The 26,079-nt window shown below is 42.1% G+C and overlaps 1 protein-coding gene across 1 annotated transcript in view; it reads right to left on the reverse strand.

Moving 5' to 3' along the window:
- The window catches only part of LOC147224216 (beta-1,3-glucosyltransferase-like), a 115,265-nt gene extending 89,592 nt beyond the window's left edge, over positions 1 to 25,673 (reverse strand). The window contains exons 1-2 of the mRNA XM_086164957.1: positions 25,603 to 25,673; positions 17,951 to 18,063 (exon numbers count right to left, since the gene is read on the reverse strand). Of these exons, the coding sequence (XP_086021083.1) occupies positions 17,951 to 18,063; positions 25,603 to 25,673 (184 nt within the window). The remainder of the gene's footprint in view (positions 1 to 17,950; positions 18,064 to 25,602) is intronic.
- Between the last annotated feature and the right edge of the window lie 406 nt (positions 25,674 to 26,079).

A 26,079-nucleotide genomic window follows, 5' to 3' on the forward strand; every position in this document is an offset into this window, starting at 1 on the left:
CTTGAACGCTACAAAAAAAAGCAATGATTCTCAAACCTGTAGCCATTTCGGTTTGGTCATTGCCGGTTTCAGCAGAGTGCAATGGTCGTAATCAACCGGCACAGTTTTTGTTTCTTTGCGATTTCACCGCCACCAACACCAGATTATCACACAACCGGAATAAATCGGAACAGGAGCGTGTTGTTAAGTGCGTCCAACAGCCAAAGAGTCCCCGGGTTCAATTCTGACAGTGTGTATTTCTGTATGGTGTTCTGCATGATGTTTTCTCCGATAATCCCGAAACATGGTTCATTGGATACCCTAAACCGGACCGGACATGTGAATAAGGGATTGACTGGTTGCTTGTCTCTGTATGTAGACCTGTGACAGACTTGTAACCGGTCCGGCATGAACCCCACCTTTCGCTCAAGGTAATCCCGAGTTGCGCATGGATAATCCAATATTGTGACGCCTATTAGCTGATGCAACCAAGGAAGTGTCGGATCCCAATTTGTTTTGGCTGCTGCTAAGTGGTAGCTGAGAGTTTGTTAAAACCTGAGCAACATTCTGCTTTTTTTTTTGTTGTTGCTTCAGATATTGAACACATGGTACTTTGTACAAAAATAAAAAGTAAAGCAAATAAATAAATAAATATACCCATGTATATTTCATTACGTAAACACAAGCTGCGAGTATTACTTTTATGACCCGCCGTCTGCAATAATTCGGTCAGATGTTCATTTCATCCATTCATCCTCTTAGTAAATTATTCAAAGAGCTGGGTTAAACTTTGAAAACAACTTGTTTTTTTTTTTCTTCTAATGCCTAGAACGGAGCCACCCGTCCAAATAAATCATTAAATGAAACAAACCTAATTATTTTGTTCATGAAAGTGTGGAAAAAGAACCCTATATATAGACATATTATTTATTTTTATTTTTTTTCTGTGGTCTTAATCAATTTCGATGGAATAAAAAAACAACAGAGACCAGAGATACACTGATTGCATATTTCTTTTTTTTTTGCCTTTGACGGTTCTTTAGACTGATCTCCAAATATTGATTTTGGCGCGATCCGGATTTTTCCATTAACGAGATGTTTGTTTTAGACGGGGGAAAGCAAACGTCTTTTTAATGGAAAAGTTTGCGGGTTCTCAAACTCTCGCTAAAACAAACTTTGAACAAAGAGCATCGTGCAAGACAAAATCCTCAAGGTCATTTTATTTAATGTGTTTTTCCCTCCTAAAGGCAACAACCAGCATGTCTATAAATCAACCAATCAGTCAATCAATCATTCAAGTAATGAACATCATATTTGAAATTATGTCAAATAAATACAAGGTTGCAAACCCGCAATCAAAATGAACAAAGGCCAGAATTCCAGACATTTCTGACGCCAGTGAACGCACCATCGTGCTTTAGTATGCTCGGAAGAGCGATGCACTTCTGGAGGTTTTCCAGAACTGTTTTTAACTTTGCAATTACAAACACCGTTTCCTTATAAAAAATGTGTGTGCGCGCTTGTGTGCCAGTGTGTGTGTTAGACGTGATCTAAATTGGGCCTTTCTTGGCAGCGATTGAACTCTTTTATACAAAACAACATATTTCCTTCTCTTGAACACATGGCTGCTGAGGAACCTTGCTTTTCTGTCAGCAAACAAATAAACAAGCACAAAAAAAAAAATATATATATATGTATATATATATATATATATAATTAATTCTAAATTACAAGATAAGTTCACTGAGCACAGAATGCAGGGAATTGCGAGCGAGTGGATACGACTCCGTCGTCACCTGGCATCCCGGTTTCCCGTCTGTATTAAAAATGCAACATTTTGTACGAAACCTGGCTTCCTGAAGGGGATGCGTTCAAGTTCACCGATTTTTCCGCTACATCTGCTCCAACTTCTCCTCCTTTCATGGCTCGAGAAGGAGGACGCTCTTCGCCTCCCCGTCAGGAGCGCTGATGGGAGCACCACCGACTAATTGGCTCGTCAACCTGCAGAAATCAAGTCTGGCGGTGGCTTTCAATTAAGCCGCGTGACGGGAGATGCGCTCATTTTGGAAAAAAAAAAGAAAAAAAAACATAACATAAAAGTATAAATAAAACGAAAAAATAAGATCACGCTGTTCGACACAGGGCCTGGAAGGGTTTCACAAATGCTTTTTTCCACCGGCTACTCAAATTACTGGATGTAATGAATACGACCATGAGTAGCCTAAAGATATGATTCAATTGCGTGCGATGAAAGGAAGGAGACTGGCAGATGAGACAGCGATGTACAAATAATACATCTGTAATACCAGGTTGCTACTACAGCTATAACACATTTGTTTGAGACAACAGCAAGGGGGGCTATATTGTCTAGATGTGTGAATGAGAAAGTTTGTATGTATCTATATATGTCTAATATATTTATGTCTCTTCATAATGCGTAAATGAGAGTGATTAGTCCTATGTCTCTATATGACATATGTCTCTATATGTCATATGTGAATGACAGAGGGAATAGTTAGAAGTAGAGCCTCGGCCTACAGATTTAATTCAGTCTTTTACTCTGTTTGCAAACCGAAACACATTTTCCCATTGAATGTAAATCCCATTGATCTGTTCTCCAGACCCAAAAAAACATACTGTACTCTTTCGAAAATTTTTATGGGGTTTATTTGTGATAAAAATAGAGAAAGGAATTAAAAATAATCTTAATCATTACTGTGTTTCTGGTGTTCTATCTCCTCTCGCCGGCACTTGTACTCTGCGTTTCCTTCACTAAATCAGCAAAAGTAAAACATTCGTGGATGAGACCCTCGCTAACGCTATCTCAAGCAAGCTGTCTTTCAATAATCCAAACTAACAATAACTTTGCTTCTCTAACGTGGTCGCCCCTTGAGCCACATCAGCCGTCTTTAGCGCATCTTTGTTCTTCAGGATTGCACAGATGGTTGAATTAACCATGTTGCAGTACTTGGCAAGATCTGTAACACAAACACTGCGCTAACATTAAGCTATTATTTCCTTCTTCTGATCGACTGTAATTGTTAACTTCTTCCAGTGGTAACACCACTATCACTTGTACTTTTAACATTTGTGGTAGTCACAATGGGGGCTAACTCACTGAAAAAGCAAAAAAAAAAGGCATTATAACAGGAGGACACAACGATGAACAATGTAAACAACACGGAACACCGCACACAACTGCCTCCACGCTAAAATACGGAAAGATCGTGAGTTTGTTTGTTTGTGCATCGACTCTTGTTCGCAGGTTGAATAAAAATTTGATCGAAAACTCTGTTCGTAGGTCGATTTGTTCGTGATTACGGGCATTCATTAGCCGCAGTTCTACCATACATGAGAGAGTGAATTGTTAATATCTACAGGACTGTCTCAGAAAATAAGAATATTGTGATAAAGTTTTTGATCTTCTCTTATGCAATTACAAAAAAAATGTCATTCATTCTGGATTCATTACAAATCAACTGAAATATTGCAAGCCTTTTATTATCGTAACATTGCTGATAATGGTTTACAGCTTATCAAAACTCAAAAATCCTATCTCAAAATAATAGAATATCATGAAAAAGTAATTTTTGTCTTTTTAATTGCATTACAGAAGATAAAGAACTTTATCACAATATTCAAATTTTCTGAGACAGTCCTGTATATACAACGTGAATGAGTGTGAATGGCTGTATGCCCCGATTTGTGACTGAATGGCGACCGCTCAATGGTGAACCATTTTGGCGAACCAATGGCGAATCCACTTTGAACCATTTATTTTTTTGAAAAACACTTTTCACTGTGGAATACAGTGACGATTCCTCGGCTCACAGTCAGCCCCTCACCTAAATTCCTGTTTAAATGGGACTGCGGCCCAGTAAGAGGGATTGTTGTAAAGTGGAGATGAGTACTTTGAAGTAACTAAATCACATAAATAAAGATGGCTAAGGGCGAGTATCGTATCATCTTGAAAGCTAATTGGCAGCCACTGTCAGCTTTAAAAAGACCCCTGATAATCACCATGTCCTTGTGCGGGCGTTCAAAGCACAACAAGGCAACTCGGCCGGTTTGTTTGATCCCACAAATCATTCTTGAAGCTGTTGATTGAATAATGCTAATTTCAAATGCAGCGGAGTGTCTGAGGTCAGGCGAACTGGCTTGGCCTGAGGAGCCGCTTCTAATCAACGCCCGTCCAGCAACCGCGCAAAGCCGAGACTCTGATTTTAAAGGGTACAAAAGAAGAACAAAAAAAGTTAAGACACCAAAGAATGAGACTTCAGCCTGCGCCACCTTCCAAGACCTTCGGAAAAATCCGAGCACTCAAACGTGCATCTTGTGTAAAAGACAAAGTGCTCTCTTTGAATCTCAATCACTGTTACTTACATTTTAACCACTTTAATGAATCAAAAAGCCGGAATTAAATGGAAAGCTAGATCCCCAACAGGGGAAAAAAAATATATCTTTATTACTTTCAACGAAGCCAAATGAGGTTGTTTAGTTTTTAATTAAATAGATAAAGCAAAAACGTCGACTACATGCATACTAACATGGTTCGTTTGTTTCTTTATTCCTGTGGAGAATGCAATTAGCTTTAAACTTTAATTAATAGCCCAGGTTTGCACTGACTTTTATCTCAGACCGCGTCCCGAATGTTCCTTCTCTGAGACGATAAATCGAGGGAACTTAAAGACACGCGACTAACTCTGAGTCCTTAGAGCCGCCAGGGCTCATCCCCTGTCACACACAGAGCTCCGGTTCACAGTAGCCTCGCTGGCAACAGAAATGCAAAAGGGCCGCTTGGAGATAAGCCAGGGTGCAGGTAGCCCCGGGAGAAACGCGGCGCTGGGCCCAGTCTTATTTGTTCTGGAGGATGCAATTTGGTTTGTCAACGTCGGGGCTAAACTGTTTGCGTTTTCAGTGGCAAATTATGCACATTACACACTCACGGATACTAATGCACTCGGAACATTTATCCAGGCGTGACAAAAAAAATAACGCTCTCGCGAGTCTGACAATGTTTTTACGACAGCGATAAAAATGTATTACAACCTTGAAATGTCAACAATCTCCGGTGTGTCAGACTTGGGTATTAATTGGACTGGGATTGGTGGATTGTGCACTGAAGTTCAGTGAAGCAAACAAGTGCAGAGAGCAATTCCATGACAGCGGGAGTACAAGGGGTGAGGAGATCTTTAGTATGTATGTATTTATGTATGTATATATGTATGTCATTTAATTATATATTTATTTATTTACAAGATTTATTACTATAATTATAATAATAAAAAACAATAATTATAATAATAATAATAATTATCATTATTATTATTATTAGTAGTAGTAGTAGTAGTATTAGTATTATTATCATTATTATCATTATTATTATTATTATTATAATTATTATATTCCCTGCGACCCTGAGTGCAGTGTAAGAGGCAGAAGATGGATGTATGGGTGGATGATTATTATCAATATAATAATTGTTATTTAATTATCTATTTACAAGATTTATTACTATAATCATAATAATATAATAATAATAATAATATTATTATTATTATTGTTGCTGTTGTTGTTGTTGTTGTTGTTATCATATTCCCTGTGACCCTGAGTGCAGTATAAGAGGCAGAAGATGGATGTATGGGTGGATGATTATTATTGATATTATAATTGTTACTAAATGTGTTGCAATGAAGTTGTCACAGAGCATTGCCATCTTGGGTAAAACAAGGCACATCCTAAATACTGAGACATTATGTACTATATTAGAGTTACTGTGCAGCGGTGTGTGGTAAATTTATATACAAGTAATCTTCAAAAGATAAAGACAATGCATTCATATATCAATTTGGGAAATAAAGGCAGCGCAATTCAGCTCTTTCCCAAAACAAAAACATAAAAATTTCAGGATCTGGTTCAATTCAATCAAGCACATGATATACGAAGCAAGGAATCACTTCCTTTGAAATGAAATAAATAAATTATTTGCAGAGAGACATGGAGGACATGGAGGCAGCCCTGTGGTCAACTGGCAGGATAACTGGTATAGATAATGAATGAAAGAGTATTATTATTAAATCAAGAAACCAGTCTCCGGCATAGTCAGTGAAAAGATAATGTACGACTGTGATAACAATGGTGGAAGGCCTTCACATGGATAACTGAGAAGCTCTGACTCTACCATTGTAGACCTTTTTCAGAAACTGAAACTGTTTTGCTCACCTTAGTACTACCTGTGTCAAACACCGAGGCGATATAATAAAATGATTCATTCATTCATTCATTATTGAAACTGTTTACCCTGCATTCAGGGTCGCAGTGGGGCTGCAACCTACCCGAGCTGCCACTGAGCAAGAGACCGGTCAGCCACTGGGAAACAAATAGAGACAAAGAATCTTTAGCGTTCTCATTCACACACCGAGGCAACTCAGACTCTCTGATGAACCCACTGCATGTTGCTGGACTGTGGGAACAAATTGGGGAACCCAGAGGAAATCCACAGAAAGGACCCCTGTCAGGTTTGGGCAAGGGACTTTCCAAGCAATGAGGTAGAAGGGACAACCACTGAGCCACCATTTAGCCTTATAAAAATAGATTAAACAAGCAATAATCAAATTAAATAAGAAATGAAATATAATATACAATAAATTATAACATTTTCTTTGGAGCAAATGGGTGAGTTTGGTTATTTATGTTTACATGCAGTTCTTGTCACCCATGTGTAGTTAAAAAATGGTACACAGTCTCAACTCACAGCGCTTTACGCTGAATCCCATTCACCCATTCACACACACTATTATGCCGATGGAGACAGAGCTGCCCTGCGAGGTGCTAGCATCGTGGCGACTTGGGGTTCGGTGTCTTGCCCAAAAATAAATCAGCACGCAGACGGGAGGAACCGGGGATCGAACCATCAACCGTCTAACTGCTTAGAGCCAGTTAAGAATTGGAGAGTCAGTGCATCTCAAAAATAAAAGAAGGCGTCATTTGCTACCTATTAAAAAAAACCTAGCACTTCAATTTATATATAATCGATGAAAATACACAATGCATGAAGTGACGCCGGTGCTGCTCGCTCCTTGTCGGGAGCAGCCAGATGACCATAAGAAAAGAGGCAGCTTCTCAGAGGACGTGCGCAGATGGCGCTCTGCCTGCTCTGATCATACTGCTATAGTACTGCATCTCATTTGTAGTTTTCAAAAGCGCTCGGTGATTCCGCACGCAAGAGCGCGCCGGCGGCGTCATCTGTTGTGTTGCTTTAAATTGAAAGTCTTTTTTTAAAATCCTTCACGAGCCGAGGGCCTCTCCTTGCACTCCTCACCTTGTTAGGGGTGAGGAGTGCTAAACCCCCCCCCTAAACCCTCCCCCGTTTCCTCAGAGGAAAAAGACAGATCGTGGTTGAAATGACCGCCTCTTCCTCACACAGGTAAACCAAACCACCACTGTAGTTTATAATACTAATGAATATATCCATAGAGCACTTTCCAACTAATTGCTGTACATATATAAAAGACAGAAATCGTTATATCTATTAGCATGTCATATTTATTGTCGTATTCAGTTCACATACAGCACAACATCAGCAAACTTCACCTGGGTAGGAAGAGCGCAGGAATCGAACCAGGAATGTTCAGACCCAAGGACAGCTGCTCTAATTGCCCTGAGCAGTAGATAAAAAGGAGGAAATAAAGATATTGTGCAAATATAAAGCTAAAACTCATATATTCACCGCTTCTCCTGTACTGAAGAACACGTGGCTTCATGTTGACCTTCACGTCATATAAAAGACAGCGAACCATTCACAAGATCATTCATACATCATACAAAGATGCAGTGCAACCATTCACTCTGCAACAGCAAATAATCTTTGCTTAGAAAACATCAGCAGGGCTAGCAGGGTCTTATGAGGCAGATAGATCACAATTTTGGTGCACAAAAAAAAAAGGCCCTCTCGCCAACAGTTATTTTCTGGGGCCTTGGGAACATAGAAAAACGTCCAGGCATGCATGACTTTACCAAATCAGATCGATAAGATGGTCCAAACCCATTGATTATTTTATATGTGAGGAACGACACCTTCAGGTTTGCTCTTGCCCGCACCGGAAGCCAGTGGAGAGAGGCCAGCGCCGGAGTAATGTCTTCAAATTGACTTGCTCCGGTCAGGATACGTGCTGCCGCATTCTGAACAGTTTGCAGGCCTCGGACACTCTTAGCCAACCCGGACAAAAGGATTTCACAATAATCCAATCTCAACATGGATTAAGATCTCTGTGTCCATTACTGAACTGTCTGTTCTGATCATAGCAATGTTTCTAAGATGGAAGGAATCAACTCCGGTGACCTCTTTAATATGAAGGTCAAAAGACAGAGTCCTATTACAGAACATACCAAGGTTCCTAACTCTATCACAGAGTAACACAAGCATCGAAGGGTTGAGACTGTCACCAAAGATGACACATGGCCTCGCTGATCCAATGACTATAATTTCCATCTTGGCTGAGTTCAGAGGCAGGAAATTTGCCGATAACAGGCTCTTAACAGCAGCCAGAGAGGCACAGAGTTTCGGTGTGTCCAATCCATCCATGTTTGATGGCATGTTCAGCAGCACATCATCTGCATAGGGGCGAATGTTGACTTGAAATGAGCACAGAATCAGGCCATTTACCGTTGGCAATGCTTTAACGGATGCACTGATTTATCAGCTGATGTTCGTACCATCTAATTGAACATTAAACATTTGAGCAAAGCATGTGTTGTCTTTTTTATCACAATAAAAGAAAAGAAAAGAAAATCCCCTCCTTCACAGCAACAAAAACAAATGTGACGGATCAGATGTAATGGGTAAGAAAGCCGTGGCTAAATATCGCGTGTTTTTTTTGTATGTTATTTTGCAAACCCATCTGATGAACAGTGAACGCATCGGCAAAGCTGCCATGGCTTTGCCCTGCCACGGCAATGTTCAGAGCGGTGACGGGGCGGATTTGATTAAGCATGTCGCTCCGAAACTATTTTTTTGCATAATTGCGTATTCTGCGGTCTGGAAGCTCTCTTTGTCTCCTCGTCCCGCAGCGACAAACGAAACCAGGTTAGTTTGCATGACTGGCAGCGACAGTACTGTCTGTCAGTGAGCGAGAAGCGTCTGTTAATCTCCCCAAATAATTATGCCACTCACCAAGAAATATTTCCACTGGAGATCCGAGCCGCTAATGACAGTGACGGCAAAACAATGGTTCAGTCCGATGGGGCCTTTCTGTAATTCACTGACTTGCCCTATTTTGGGCTTTTTCACTTTTTCAACCCAACTCGCTGCTGTTAAAAGAAATGGGTGCGCATGTGTGTGTGTGTGTGTGTGTGTGTGTGTGTGTGAGTGTGAGTGTGTATGCAACGAATGGCGCCAAGGCATAGCAGGATACAATCTGCACCTGCTCATTATAAATTTGGTGTGTAACAGGATGAGACAGATTTCTTGATTTTTCATTGGAGCAAAACCCGAGACCCATCTTGTTAAACTGTGTTGTGTTTTCATGTTTACAATAAATAAAGAGCTGATACACAGACAATGTGCCAAAAAGACGACCCCCCCCAGTGGTTTTTGATGCTGACTCCCTTTTCTCAGCATTATTGCTCTCAGCAGCTGTTTCCCACTTACTGATAGCTGCTCCCTAACAGTGCATGTGTGTGTGTATGTGTGTGTGTGTGTGTGTGTGTGTGTGTGTGTGTGTGTGTGTGTGAGTATGAGCTTATAATTGTTAGAGTAAGACAGCAGTAGACCTAAAAAGACACCGGAGACAAGTTCCTGCCAGAAAGGAGAATCGGTGGGTCCTACGCACGTCAAAACTGCCATGGGCATTTTTTTTTTTTGCGCGCCGCCTCAGGTAAAAAAAAAAAAAAAAAAAGGGAAACTTTTAAAATGGCGTAACTTCCTGTAAACTTCTGAATAAATAGGGCTCAGTAATATGAGCTTTTTTTTTACCCCAATCAATTAAATGAATCCATAGAAATCCTAAATGCAAACATATTCAAAAATTGAAGCACCCTCCAAAACGCGTTATGTGGCGCTCAGTTGAGTAAACACAATATTCTTGCAGCGAAATATTAATCGCAAAAAAGGGGTTTTAAATAATCCCTGCATCGCAGCATCTGTCCTGCTCTGATCCATCATCAGACTATTGAGGCATGCTGACGAGCAGCCATTAGAAATATTGATTTATCTTATTTAGTTTTGTTCGTCCGTTGCTGTCAGTGGAATGCATGATTAAAAGAACATCAAATCATTACATGTGTCAGAGTAAGACACAACTATTTACTCACATATTCATACCAACATACAACCAAACCTTCACTCGTCCAGACGTTATACAGACAAAAAAATTCACTCACAAATCCACATGTCATGTAGAAACAAAAATAGACAAACAGCCATTCACTCACTCATTCAGAAAAAAATTTAGAAATACAACCATATACTCCCTCATTCACACATCATATAGACAACAAAATTCACTTGCTCATCCACATCATAGAAAGACAAATAACTATTCACTCATTCATTCACAATTCATACAGACATTAACCGTTCAGTCTCTCATTCAGAAGTAATACAGACGAACAACCATTCACTCGCTCATCGATACGTCAGTCAAAAAATGTTCACTCACTCATTCACAATTCATATAGACATCCAACCATTCACTCACTCATCCACGTCCTTCAAACAAACATCAATTTGCTCATTCATTCAGAATAAATATAGACATACAAACATTCATTTGCTCATCCACAAGTCATAGAAAGACAAACAATCATTCACTCACAATTCATACAGACATAAAACCATTCAGTCTCATTCGAAATATGGACAAAATCATTTACTCACTCATCAAAGAGTCAGAAAGACAAACAACCATTCACTCATTCATTCACAATTCATATAGAGACCAAAAAATTACTCGCTCTGGTCATTCACACACCTGTGTTTATGTGTTTAGAGAATTAATTATATGACAAAACAAAAGGTCGAGGTCGGGGGTCAAACGGAGGGGAAGACGACAGCCATGTTCGCAGACATGTATCTGTCGCATGCGCTTGGGTGCATGCGACCCTCGCTGTCCTCCGGCGCAAAAGGCCAGTCGCATCCCTTGATGCTGAAATGGCGGCTGGCCGCAGGAACGAATGATTTCCGACCCAAAAAATTCAAACGTGAAATCCCATACGTTCAGGTGAAGAGGCAGTGATCCTCTGCCTCGACGAACAGATTACCGCCGGGAAAGGGGGGGGGGGGGGGGTGAAGGACGTGGATTCACGGTTCTCATACGCTGACAGTTAAGGAGCTCAGCTGCTGATGTTTCAGGTTATATCAGAGGTAACGTTTCGACGGATTGGGGATTTAAAAGCAGGCACAGGGAATCGAGTAACCGCGCAACGATGAACATTCTGTAAACGCGTAGGACTGCGAAAGCTGTAGAGAACACTTTCATTTACCGACGTATATATCTATTCTTGGAGAAGTCTATTGATTAGACAGCGGAGCACAAAAGCAGATGGGAATAAATGTTTTTTCTTTATTTTAAAAGGAACCGCGCTTGGGAAGACTAATAGGCGTAACTACGCTTTACTGCACAAAGAGTTGTTACTCTCTAAAAAAAAAAAATCCCAATTTATAACACAAATTTTAACCAGGGGCACCGCTATTGTTTTACTACCACAATGCAAGCTCGGTTGACGACGTACACATGTTGCTGGTGTTAACTTTTGCCACATTGTGGTGCTTTTGGGTGTAATTTCCAGTCCAAGGGAAACAAAGGCAGTGATGCTAGTCTACACGACTTTCCAAGGGACAAGAAAAGGAGTGGGAAACTGCTTTGGATGAACACAACATCCAAAAGGATCCGCGGCCGTGTTCTCGCTGCTTCTCTCCAGATGCATTTGATGCATTTAACTGAGCTAAGCTGCTGAAAGCACTCACGGGTGCTGGCGGTTTTACAGGGATACCGAAACCAAACAGCGTGCCGACAGTTTTCTTTCACAAACATAAAAAAGGTTTTCGGGAAATGACTGAAAGCCCGCTTGAAGAACCGTCACAGGCAGGAGACACTGTATGTTCTCCAGTCAGGATATCAACAAACCGCTACTGCAGAACAAGCATCTGGTGACGAATTACCGGACAGCACCACAAGTCACCCCGTCAGTCGTCACAGCAGTCCATAAGTCTAGAGTGAATAACAAATGGCAAAATGTGGACTTCCTTCTCTCTGTTAGCATAGCAACGTAGTTGCTGCATGCAAACAAGCGACTTTTGCCGACTCTTGCCTTTTCACATCTTTGCACGTCTTCATTTTGAAGTTCATTTTGACCTCTTTCTTCACCGTTACCCTCCTTGGTCACATCTCTCTCGGGTTTAAATGGGAAGGGTTGCAAAGATGCCGTGCTTTTGCCCAGGTCTACGTCATGACGTTACTACCCAGAGAGCACTGCATCATAAACAACAATGGAGGCCTATGAGTGAAAAGCTTTTTACAATTTTATACTAAGATATGCTGAGAGCTGGTACAAGTATTGATCAAATTCATCTGTGCTTCAGCTAGGGAGGCACAACAACACCGCTGTGCATATCTATGCTCGTGGCGCGTAAATGACACCCAACCCTTTTTACCTCGCTCAAGAAAAGTGGGATTCATTTGTCCACTTTTGTAAAGGGCATAAACCTTCGGCATGCACTCCCAGTTACCTTAGCCAGCACGACCTTACAATGGAGGAAAAGCTTAACCAAAGCTGATCTAGGGTGTTAGATTACTGATTTTAGCTAAGTTGGGTTTATCTTTACTTCAGGGCGGGAATACAGACGCGTGCCTCGGTTTTAGCAAGCAGCTGCTTTTAAGCCATTTAAAATGTTATCCATGAGTAATTACTGATGAATTGAATTCTGAAGCACACCATAACAAGAGACTTCTTTCAAATGACGAAATTCATGAAAACACAATAGCCTTGCATTACTTGAATACTATAGTCCATCCAACTACTCATCCAATGGTTCAGTAACCATGACAACGGTAAACAAACAAGGTTTTTGGTACAAAGATTATAATATTCTCTCAGTTATTACCTTTTTTCCCATGTATATTTTATGTTGCTGAAGGGCATTCCATGCATCTGCTGTGCAATTGCATATTTTGAAATATCCATCGCGGGCAACGATCAAATCTGTGATATTGCCGTTAAAAGGTGATCTGTGACCTTAAGGCTACCCCTGGTCTGCAACAGACGACTTTTTTTTCCTTAGGTAAAAAAAGAAAAAAAAGAACTGAAAAAAACCTATGGATTTGACGTGCGTGAAATATCAAAATTATGCTTGGCCTTTAACCGCTGACATCCCCGAGACAATCATCGGTCCAATTTCCTCTTTGGCTCCACTCCTTTCAGCTTCACTGCATTCAAATTCAGACACTCGGGATGCAAATATATGTGTCACCGATGAATTTATGGCCTTTCAGACTTTCCGGCCCTGCCATTCATACCCCTTTTAATTGTAAGCCCCCCCCCAAGGCCGAACCCTCGGGTTCACCGAAGCCCGTAGGACAACGACGTCAAGCAGGAGCAGTGGCAGAACTTTCTCCAGACTCGCCACTATCTCCTTCCTCTTAAAGCCCATGAATATTACATACGCGGAAACGGGATGGGCGGCTTTATCCGAGCTGAACCTTCTCGGGCGCCAAACGCAGGGGGACAGCTTTTCCTTGGACGGGGGGCACATATAGTTTCCTGCCGTGACCTTTGAATAGTGCGCAGAATTAGGCAAGCTGCACCATGTTGGGGAAAAATAAAATTTTTCTGCAAGTTCTCCCCTTTACCCCTATATAGTACCGCAATTTCTGGACTAATGAGCGCGCCTCAATATAAGGCGCGCCGGCTACCCGATCGCTATCTTGGGCTTCCTCCTGCGCAATAAAACCGTCAAAGTCGTCTTCTTGGGTGTCGCAGTTGAACGGCCTCAGAATTTCCTGGTCATTTCATTGATCTGATGTGACAAGGATAAATGTTTTAGCAGCGTATAGCTCGTCAGCCCCCCCAAAAAAACCCATATATTAGCTGCATCGTTGTTCAAGTGAAAAAAGTCGCCGCTTATCATCCGGAAATTTACGGTTATACGCATTCATTAGTTCTAAATTTTTTCATAAATGACACCCCCTCAAGGTCAGTTGTTTTTTGTTTTTTTTTCCCCTCAATCGCTCTTCAGGACTGAATGGGGAATATCAGTCGCAATTTCTTGTGGATTTCTTGTAGAAAATGAGTAGGAAAAAAATGAAAATAAAGGAATAAATAAATAAATAAATAAATAAAGCAGAATACAATGTTTTCATTGATTTGCCTGACTCGACAAAGGCTTCTTGCAGTGCGACTACTGAAACCGCACCAAAAAGAAAGCCGTGGAAAATGGCATCCATACAGTGTACATGTTCCCACGCCAATTTTCATGTTAACTTGAGGACCATGTGTCAAATCAGGCCTAAGTGATTGACCCCTGATCCCAGAACGCAAAATGAGAATGAGACGGTTCCTTGCCCTCTGTTAAAACAAAGGCTTTAAAACACACTGCGAGCTTTTCTATGGCTGAGAGAGAGAGAACGGAGAAGTGTGTGACAAAGTGTCGGTGCCCGTCATCCTAGGTTGTGTCCAATTAATAAAACATGAATGGCTGGTAAGTGCCGCAGCTTTGAGTTTTCCAGAATGTCTTATGAAGGTCTGAGACCTGACAGATTTCCAACTGCCCCTGGATTATCTTTCTTAACTGTAAAACACTTTTTAGCCGATAAACACTCCCAAAACTTTTATGACCACGTGTATCTTCTTCTTTATAGTGATGAGAATCTGTTACTCGTCTAACACATGATGCTTCTTCCAACGGGAGATAAGAAATATGCTCCGGCTTGGACTCGATACGCTAGACACTTCTCTGTACTTCATTTTTAACCGTCATCCTTCCTTCAATCGAGGGGGGTCCCGTCCGAGCTGAACCCGAATAAACAGCAGGACTTGACCTTGACCACTCAATCAATCACAAGGCCCACACATGGAGACGTAAAAGGTATTCGCCCGGTTGTTCACAGCCAAGAGCTTGGAGAACTATCTAAGAGGATCCGCATGGTCCCGACAGAAGCCCTTGTAGTTCCTAGAACTTTTTCAGGAACAATTTTTTCGTGCAATTGTACATCAGTTCCTTGAACCATCTGAGCGCCTAATGACAAGCAGCCTCTTTCTACAGTTCCGTAAGAACTCAGTAGATGCAGGTGCTTGGTGACTGGTGGAACTCAAAACCACGCCTATCACCAGATACTCCATGCAGACAGTGGAACGCCATTTTTTAAAAAACAATTAATGTGGTCGCTGGTCAGCTGTTTTCTCACAACTAGGTAGACGGAACAAGTGAGCGACGGGTCGGCTAAACTTTTCTGGCCTGCTATGCAACAAAGGGATGTCTAAGACTCCCAGCAGGAGACAGGCATTTTCCCCCTAATAAGTATGTGTTAGCGAACGGCAGGGTTTTTGATATAGCGAGTCAGTGCAAAGAGGAAATAAAAACACTAAAACCCCTTTGATTGTCCGTGATTAATATTTCCGCCATGCTGAACATGAATTCTGAAGCAACTTTACTTGTCTTCCCTTTCTTCCCAGCGGTTCCATTTTTGAGTGCTCAAGGTGCTCACCGATCCCATTGCGGCCCCTGACTGCCTGTGCGAATGCAAAATTTAAAAAGCTTCCCCACTGGGGGGGGGGGTTGTATCCAGGAACAAAATTTGACCTGGACGGTTCTTACAACTTTTCAACTTTTCTGTCTGAAAGCGGCTGGAGATAACCTGAATCAAACTGAACATTTGCACTGGTTAGCACCGCCACTGCTAGCCAAAGGGTGCAAAGCTGATGAAGTACAGAGATTTAAAAGAAAACAGTATATACTCTGGCCTAAAATGAACCAAGCAACTCTGCAATGGACTTTAAATATAAAAGCAATGTTATCAAAGAGTCTCAATCTTTCATTGTGGATGAAACAGCATCTGCTTTCGTCAATTTTGACCCGAGGATGCTCCGAGGGATCGGAAACAAGTCCTGGCTATTCGTATCAAAAGTAAATGTATTGCTCTGATAGAGTGCTTTACTCTGGGCTACGTTCACCTATGCACGCACACGCACACACTCATGCAACGATGGCGGCAGAGCTGCCATACGATGTGCTAACCGGGCGTCTGGAGCGACCAATGTCTCTTGCTCAAGAACACTTTGGTGTGCGGAAGAGGAGCCAGGGATCGAACAGTGACGTTCAGATTGGAGGGGAGCTGGGAACGAGTGGCCAGCTCAGTTGAAGCCGTTTAGGTGTCCGGCAACATCCGAGGCACGATGGGCCTTCGACCCTCCCTGGCTCGGGCTGCCAGCCTGATGACCTGCTTCAGGTCGGGCACCACATCCGAGTCACCAAAAGCAGCTCCCCTCCAACTATCCAGTCCCTCGGATCCAAAAGTTCAGAGGTGTCAGACAAAGAGCGGCTCTGGAGCGGGGGAGTCCCAGAGCTCCTGCTTCTCAGATTTCTCAAAAGGCCGGTGGTTATCTGGAATGACAGTCGTTCCCCCGTCCAACTTTCCCCGCTGTTGTTTTTCAGCGTTCCGTTATTCGGTCAACGCTAACTAGCTTAAAGTTTTAATTCTGGCTGCAGGGCGGCGGAAAAGCAAACAGCACCCACCCACCCCACCCATTCCCTGCTAACCAACCCCACTCACCCAGCTCCCACTTCACAAAACAGAGATGGGGCGGCGCGTTTCCAGGACATTGGGATGAATTGGTTTCCTCAATGTTATGTCAGCAAGATGGGAATTAATGAATTTTAAAAGAAATATTCATATTCACATATATATCTATATAAGTAAGAGGCATTTAATAGCCTGTACCTGAGATGCTCCATCAACAGCAACAGCCCCACCCACCCTACAGTCCTCCACAGAACACACACACACACACATAGTCCCACGGTGAGTGCCAGCTGCGCTGGAAACCAGAATTCATTCCAATCAGACATATCATAAAAAAATAAAAATGATGATATTTGTCCTAAAATGCCAATGAGAGAGAAGAGCGGTGAGAATTCCTGCACAGGTAGGGGGGGATTTAGAGTATACATTTGGCAAGGCTGACATTTCCCTCCACCTCAGGAGACAATACGGCTGCAGCAAATGCGTCACACTGATTGTTATAATTATACATTTTATGAATTATTTTAAGAATTTAATGTTACAATTTTAGTTTTCCTTTTAGAGATCCCTTAAAAAAAAGAAAGTACAGTAACCGGTGGTCCCTGCCCCCCCACTCCGCCGGAGGTCCATCCCACGGCGTAACCCCCCCCCAACCCCGCCCACGATCCCCTTTCCTCCCCACGGGGCGCAGCGCCGATGTGTCAGCGTGGGAGGGGGGAGTTCCGGCGTGGATCGCAAGGGGAAAGGACCGCGAACTCGGCGGACAGAGGAATCACCGGCGCCCGCGATTCGCCTTCCAACTCCCGGAGAAGTTTAAGAGGAAACATGGCTTCGCGGTTCACTCACAAACACGCACACGTACGCGCAAAGCGGGGCCCCCGTGTCTTCCGCGTCCGGCTTCCGAACACAACAACTACCCACGCAGGACAAAGTACCGTCGAAGGGGTTTCCAACTCACACACACACACACACACGCACACACACACACCTCTGGAAGAAGAGAATAAAGTGTGTCGTCTTTTTTTTTTTGTTTGTTTTGTTTTGTTTTACTCACGGAAGGAGAGGAAAAGCAAACAGCCGGCCACTTTGCGCCCGACGTGACGGCCGATCGACGGCATTCCGGCAAAGTGGATGCGGAGGGAAGGTGGAAAGAGAAAAGAGAGGGAGAGAAAAGAGAGAGAGAGGGATCGCTGTCGGGTTGGTGGAGGAGGAGGAGGAAGAAGGTACACACATACACTCGACGGGGCTTTTCCTCTTCAGTTTGGCGGAAAACGGGGGAGTGGGTTCCGTCTCCTTAGTGGGCGGCCGGCGTCCCCCCGGCGAGCCGTCCGAGGCGCAGGGACGCGCTCTGCCGGCGGAACACGGAACACGAACCCCCTCCTTCCCCTTCTCACCCAGACACAGCTGCCTTCGTGTCACTTAAACTCCTTCCCCTCCCTTTTTCTTCTTCTTCGTCTTCTTCTTCATTTTCTCCTTCTTCTTCTCCGTCTTCTTCTTTTGTTGTGAAACCCCACAACCATTTTTGTACCAGGAACCAGTTTTATACATGAAAATGTTTCCGTGGTCAAATAAAACTTTTGTCACTTCACAGTATTTAATATGAATACAACTATCACACTTTCTTTGAGGGAATTAAAATAAGCTGGGTGACGTAGTTTTGAGGGTTTCATAGCTTTAATAGCTAAATGCAGCCTCAGGGCGGCACTGGCCCGTGTCTCTCCAAGCCTGCCTTCGGGGGGACACGGAGCAGTGTCTCCCTGTGTCGGTCCCAAGCCCGGATAAATGCAGAGGGTTGCGTCAGGAAGGGCATCCGGCGTAAAACTTTTGCCAAAACCAAATATGCGAGACAACCAAAACTATACCATACCGGATCGGTCGCGGACCGGGTTAACAACGACCGCCATTGGTACTGATGACCTACAGGGTACTAATGGAAATTGGGCTACTGTGGGTCGAAGAACAAGAACAAGAAGAAGAGGAGGAGTGCGCGTTCGGAAGCAGAGAGAGAGGAGGAAAGGAAAGAGCCTGGGACTGAGAGTAGGGACTTTGAATATTGGGACTATGACAGGAAAAGGTAGAGAGTTGGTGGACATGATGCAGAGAAGGAAGGTGGATATACTGTGTGTCCAGGAGACCAGGTGGAAAGGTAGTAAGGCTAGAGGCTTAGGAGCAGGCTTTAAGTTGTACTATTATGGTACTGACAAGAAGAGAAATGGAGTAGGAGTTATCTTGAAGGAGGAGTTTGTTAGGAACGTCCTAGAGGTGAAAAGAATGTCAGATAGACTTATGAGTCTGAAACTGGAAATCGAAGGTGTGATGCTCAATGTTGTTAGTGGCTATGCCCCGCAGGTGGGATGTGAATCTGAAGAGCAGGAGAAGTTCTGGAATGAGTTAGATGAAGTGATACAGAATATTCCCAGAAATGAGAGAGTGGTCATTGGTGCAGACTTCAATGGACATGTCGGTGAAAGCAATAGAGGGGATGAAGAAGTGATGGGCAGATTTGGTATCCAGGATAGGAATGCCGAGGGACAGATGGTGGTAGATTTTGCAAAAAGGATGGAAATGGCTGTAGTGAACACCTTTTTCCAGAAAAAACAGGAACATAGGGTAACTTATAAGAGCGGAGGTAGGAGCACGCAGGTAGACTACATCTTGTATAGACGAGGTAACCTGAAAGAGATCAGTGACTGCAAAGTAGTTGTAGGTGAGAGTGTAGCCAGACAGCATAGGATGGTGGTTTGTAGGATGACTCTGGTGACAAGGAAGATGAAGAGGACAAAGGCAGAACAAAGGACAAAATGGTGGAAGCTGAAAAGGGAGGAGTGTTGCATGGTTTTCAGGGAGGAATTGAGAAAGGGTCTGGGTGGTCAGGGTGAGCTTCCAGATGATTGGACAACAACAGCTAGTGTTATCAGGGAGACAGGTAGAAGAGTACTTGGTGTGTCATCTGGAAGGAAAGTAGATAAGGAGACTTGGTGGTGGAATGAGGAAGTGCAGGAGTGTATACAGAGAAAGCGGTTAGCGAAGAAGAAGTGGGATACTGAGAGGACTGAAGAGAACAGACAGGAGTTCAGGGAGGTGCGGCGAAAGGTAAAGATAGAGGTAGCAAAGGCAAAACAAAGGGCTTATGATGACTTGTATGCTCGGTTGGATAGTAAGGAGGGTGAGAATGATCTATACAGGTTGGCGAAACAGAGAGATAAAGATGGAAAGGATGTACAACAGGTCCGGGTGATAAAGGACAGAGAGGGAAATGTATTGACAGATGCTAGAAGAGTGATGGGAAGATGGAAAGAGTACTTTGAAGAACTGATGAATGTGGAAAATGAAAGAGAGGCAAGGGTAGATGGTGATTATCGTAGACCACAAAGTAGCAAAAATTAGTAAAAGTGAAGTGAGGAAGGCATTGAAGAGGATGAAGAGTGGAAAAGCAGTTGGTCCTGATGATATACCTGTGGGGGTGTGGAAGTGTCTAGGAGAGGCAGCGGTAGATTTTCTGACTAGATTATTCAACAGGATCTTAGAGAGTGAGAAGATGCCTGAAGAATGGAGACAAAGTGTGATGGTGCCTATTTTTAAGAATAAAGGGGATGTGCAGAATTGTGGCAACTACAGAGGGATAAAGTTGATGAGCCATACAATGAAGTTATGGGAAAGAGTAGTGGAAACTAGACTGAGAGCAGAAGTCAGCATTTGTGAACAGCAGTATGGCTTCATGCCTAGAAAGAGTACTACAGATGCAGTATTTGCGTTGAGAATGCTAATAGAAAAGTACAGAGAAGGCCAGAGGGAGTTACATTGCGTTTTTGTAGACCTAGAAAAAGCATATGACAGGGTGCCAAGAGAGGAGCTCTGGTGTTGTATGAGGAAGTCTGGAGTGGCAGAGAAGTATGTTAGACTGGTGCAGGACATGTATGCTAGCTGTGAGACACTGGTACGATGTGCTGTAGGGGTAACAGAGAAGTTCAAGGTGGAGGTGGGACTCCATCAGGGATCAGCTCTGAGTCCCTTCTTGTTCGCAATGGTGATGGATAGGCTGACAGATGAGGTTAGACAGGAATCCCCATGGACCATGATGTTTGCAGATGACATTGTGATCTGTAGTGAGAGCAGAAAACAGGTAGAGGAAAATCTAGAGAGGTGGAGGTATGCTCTGGAAAGGAGCGGAACGAGAGTTAGTCGCAGCAAGACAGAATATATGTGTGTGAACGAGAGGAACTCAAGTGGAGCGGTGAGGCTACAGGGAGTGGAGATCAAGAAGCTGGAGGATTTCAGGTACTTTGGGTCAACAGTCCAGAGCAACGGAGAGTGCGGAAAAGAGGTGAAGAGACGGGTCCAAGCAGGTTGGAATGGGTGGAGAAAAGTGTCAGGGGTACTATGTGATAGAAGACTATCGGCCAGAATAAAAGGAAAGGTGTACAAGACAGTGGTGAGACCAGCGATGATGTATGGACTTGAACCAGTTACAATGACCAAAAGACAGCAGGCAGAACTAGAGGTTGCAGAGATGAAGATGTTGAGGTTCTCTTTGGGAGTGACCAGGATGGATAGGATCAGGAATGAGTCTATCAGAGGGACGGCACATGTTCGATGTTTTGGAGAGAAGGTCAGAGAAGCCAGACTGAGATGGTTCGGTCATGTACAGAGAAGAGATAGTGAATATATTGGTAGACGGATGCTGGAATTGGAGCTGCCAGGCAAGAGGTCTCGAGGAAGACCAAAGAGAAGATTTATGGACGTAGTGAGAGAGGATATGAAGCTAGCTGGTGTGAGAGAGGAAGATACAGAGAATAGGGTTAGATGGAGAAAGTTGACTCGCTGTGGCGACCCCTAACGGGAAAAGCCGAAAGAAGAAGAAGAAGATAGCTTTAATAGCTAGCCATTCAGTCGTTTGGAAGATTTCATATCTTTATGAGCTAGCTGTTCAGCCGTTTTGAGGGTTTCGTAGCTTTTTTTAGCAAGCCATGCAGCCGTTTAGGAGGTATCATAACTAAATTATCTAGCCGGTCAGCCGTTTTGAGAGTTTAATAGCCTTTAAGCTAGCCATTCAGCCGTTTAGAAGGTTTCATATCTAAATTATCTAATCGTTCTGCTGTTTTGAACGCTTCCTAGCTTTAATAGCTTGCCGTTCAGCCCTTTTGAGGGTTTCATAGCTTTATTCACCGCTAATAATGAATAGCAGCTGCGGAGCTTGTTTATCACCTTTTGCAATGAACCCATAACTTAGGAAGGAATCTTGAGATTTTCTTTAACATGCAGCTTTTAAATACAGCGTCTGCAACGCTTCTGTGGTGTCATTGTTTGCTCGTTTCTTTCCGAAAAAGCTGTCCAGCGACTGGCTCATTTTTTTCAAGGGCTAGCTTGTTGTAGCTGATGTGTGAAATGGCGAAACAGAGTGCAGCCGTAAGGCGAAGGCGGAAACATTTTTCAAAATAAAACCTGGAATGTCTGTGAAAAAATTTTAATTTGTACCAAGAAAGATTTTCTTTGCAGATCTATACCAAATGATTGCAGGTTGGGGACCCCTGGTGTAACCCCTCTCTATTCAAATGGGATGCAATAGTAGCAGTTAGTGAGATCAGTAAGTGTGATTTTAGGGAATCGCTCATGGAGCACAGGAGGGAATATCAATATTGGCAATACCACAAGAAATGTACTTTTTAACAGGTATACGTAAATATTAATTACTGAAAAACAGCATAACAGCAAACCATCAATGGAAATGACAAGAAAAAGAAAACGCATGTAGTTTACCAAAAAGTGATGATGTAGAAGATGGTCTTGTTGATATAAAAATATGTAATAAAAAAAAGCACAGCATCAAACAGGGTCATCTGGAGAGCATTATGTAAATGTCTCCCTCGATCTGTGTATCCCACAGGGTTATATTGGGCCGTCTCTGGACATCTGCCTCTGGTTGTTTGGTCTTTTAGTTTGAGTACTTTTGAGTTGATTCAGACGGGTGTTGATTCGCCAAGATGATGAAGCGTCAGTAACAAATGGCCCTCAATTTTCCTGTCTGAATTTTTAACCTTGTTCACTCTGGCCAGATTTCCGAGGGATCTTATGAGTTTGTGAACAAATTTTGGTGGCACATTTGTTGACTCAGACCATCTGCAGCAGTACAGATACCTCATGCACACAAAACAATAGAAATGTATAGCAAAATGTACTGTATGTCCTCGTATTAGCTGCTATTTTTTCACATGCTTTGAACACTGCGGTTTAAACAATGATGTGGCTTTTTTATGGATTTTTAAGGGCTTATTAGCTTCATGCCGCCAAAATATTGAGCCCCGTCACATCAGATGGGTAAAATGAAACAAGTGTTATTGAGAATGACAACGAAAAAGAGTAAGGAAGTGTGTGACAGAGGAATTCAGAGGCTGTTTATTTCCAATACTGAAGAAGGCAACTTTGGTGGTTTTAGTGCGCAGGATAAAGATGAAGATAGCAATCAGTGACTTTTTCTGGTAGGCTACTGTTTTTAATTGATACATATTATATCTTATGTTACAAATGGACACTTTTGCCAATATATGTGCAATTTTTTTTCTTTTCAAATTTAGTAGGTGAGGCTTATATTCAGGTGCACTCAATTGTCCAAAAGTTACGGTAAGTTGTCCTTCACTCGCCTTCACTGAATAGTCCAGCAAGCCAGGAACTCGCCCTGTGGCTGCCCACTGCTGGTCTCCTCAGTGTTGATGTTTTCCCCCAGCATAAAATCCACAACAAATCCCTTCCAAAACAACTGATTGTATTGAAGTTTCTCCTCAGCAGCTAATACAAACAAAGCACTATATAAGTTAGCAGCTAACATACGTTTCACGACTAGCCCCATTCTTACTCAATGTCTTCTATTGTTTTTTTTTTGTTTTTTTTTGGAACAACTTTTGACTCTGGTCCCTCCTTTTTTCAAACTCAATGAATGCATGGCACCACTCGCCAATGCCCCATTTGAAAGTTGCAGTGAACGCTATAATCACCAGTTAAGAACCCTTGAAGAACCCTGGGCTAAAGTAGCGCCAGTCTGGGGGGGATGAAGTAACCCTAAATTGTTTACTTGTTTTTTTTTTTTTTTGTTTTGTTTCGTTTTTTTTTTTGTTTTTTTTTTTCAAAAATAGATAGGTAATTTTATTATCTTATTTTTATTTGACCTTTTATATGTTAATTTTCATTTTAATGCAGCCTCAGTTCCCAAGTCCGAATAAATTCAGAGGGTGCGAATCGAACCTGTGGCTCTCACTGCAGATCGGTCGAGGTTTATTGGTTTATTGGAGGTTTATTGGAGACCCTAAATTGCCCAGATGAGTGAATGGGAGACTGAATGATTGTATGTTGTATATTTGTAAGTCTACATAAATTAATACATAAAAATCATGGTGCAGTGGTTAGTGCTTCCATCTCATAGCAAGAAGGTTTCTGGTTCAACTCTCAACTTTCTGTGTGTTTTCAGATTCCAATTTCTTCCCACAGTCCAAAACGTGCCGTAGGTTCTTTGAAGATTCTTAATTTGCCAAATGTGTGAACAAATTATATGTTGTATGTCTCAACGTGGCATGTGAATCTCGGAGGGAATTTGTGAACGTCTCTATGACGTGAGAGAGTGAATGTATGTTGGATGTCTATAAGAATAAGAATAAGAACAACTGTATTTATCCCAAAGGAAATTGTTGTGCCAGAGTTACAAGAAAAATATAAAAATAATAAATAAAAGTAGAAAATTGTAATAACCGTAAAAAAAAGGGAGAATAAGAAATACAAATAAACCATAAAGTGTCCTAAGTAACAAGTGAAAACTATAAAGTGTCTTAAGGTCTTCAGTACCAAGTGAAAGATAGAGAGTTCACAAGAGTATGAAAAAATATTGTACATGCAGCTGTTATAAAATACTGCACAGTTATGAACATATATACGGATAAATTATTACAATTTACAGTAAGATTTTCAGTAAGATTACAGTTTTTTGTTTTTTAAGGTTTGAGATTTTAAGAGTCCCTGTGGCTGAAGGGAGAGGAATTACAAAGTCTGATAGCCTCAGGTAAGAAAGACCTCCTGTGGCGTTCAGTGGAGCTCCTCGGTGGTATCAGTCTAAAATATATGGTGTATAAATATATATATATATATATATATATATATATATATATATATATATATATATATATATATATATATATATATATATATACATTCCAAAGTGCTTCACCCTGGTTGACATTCAACAATTATTGCACACACTTGGGTGGTGGTGTTTTTAAATTACCAGGATCATACAGATGCACTATCACGACACTGTATGTATCAGTGAATGAAAAATCCTATTGGGCAATGTTTATTGAACATTTCCAACACACGCGCTTGTTTATTCTTGCGTTCTCTTTCTCTGATGCTTTTGCCTCCTGTGATCGCTTCAGCAGGGATTATCAACAAAATGTGGTTTTATTTTTATTTATCTGCTCTACTGGCTGAACAGACACTGATATAAAGAGTCTAGCATCTAAACATGCAAAAGTAGTTTTGCTTTTGATTATTTTATACATACATATATATATAAATATATGTATATAAACTGCCGTGTCCTCCTCCTCCTCCAGGAGTACCTGAGTAAAACCATGAAGTGACTCTCAGACAAACTAAAGTCAGGGTAAAATCACAGCGGTAAGGTCTGCAGTTTGAGCCTTTTCTGTGTGGAGTTTGCTTCTTCTTCATCCTGATGTGTGAATAAATGATTGCATGGCTAAGTGATGTGCAAATGACCTAGTGAATATTTATGTGTCTTCATATCATTTGCGAGGGAGGGGGTGAACGTTTTCCCACAGGGACACCATTGGGGGGTTCAGTGTCCGGCCCAAAGACAGGACAAGCCAGGCATTGAACCACCAACCTCTCAGGGTGACATCCACCAGACCAGGGGTCGGCAACCCGCGGCTCCACAGCAACATGCGGCTCTTTCATCCTTACACCGCGGCTATAAATAAATTATAAGTATTTCATTGAGGTGTATTTTATTTGTGTTAGTTTCTTTTTTGTAATTTTCTCTCTAAATTTGAAGATTATTGTGATCTTGAAATGTTAAAATAAAATTATATCTATTATTTTTCGACGCTCAAAATAAACGTCACACTCGCGGAAGCCCAATTTGCAGACGCTGTGCGCAGAAGTTCAGGTGCAGAAGTCCCATTAACCAGGTAAAATAAATATTTATGAATATATTTTGCAAATATTTAATTTTTTATTGTTTAATGACAGTGATTTTTTCCCAATTTATTTTTAAAGTTCAGGTCAAGGCTCCGCTACTCGCTCTGAAAGCCCAGATGCCATATAAAATTGCTCTGAACTGTAGCCCTGTGATCGACTGGCA

The sequence above is a fragment of the Fistularia commersonii genome, chromosome 18, assembly GCF_037954325.1.
Source record: "Fistularia commersonii isolate RoL2024-O1a breed Wild chromosome 18, RoL_Fcom_v1.0, whole genome shotgun sequence".
Lineage (NCBI taxonomy): Eukaryota > Metazoa > Chordata > Actinopteri > Syngnathiformes > Fistulariidae > Fistularia > Fistularia commersonii.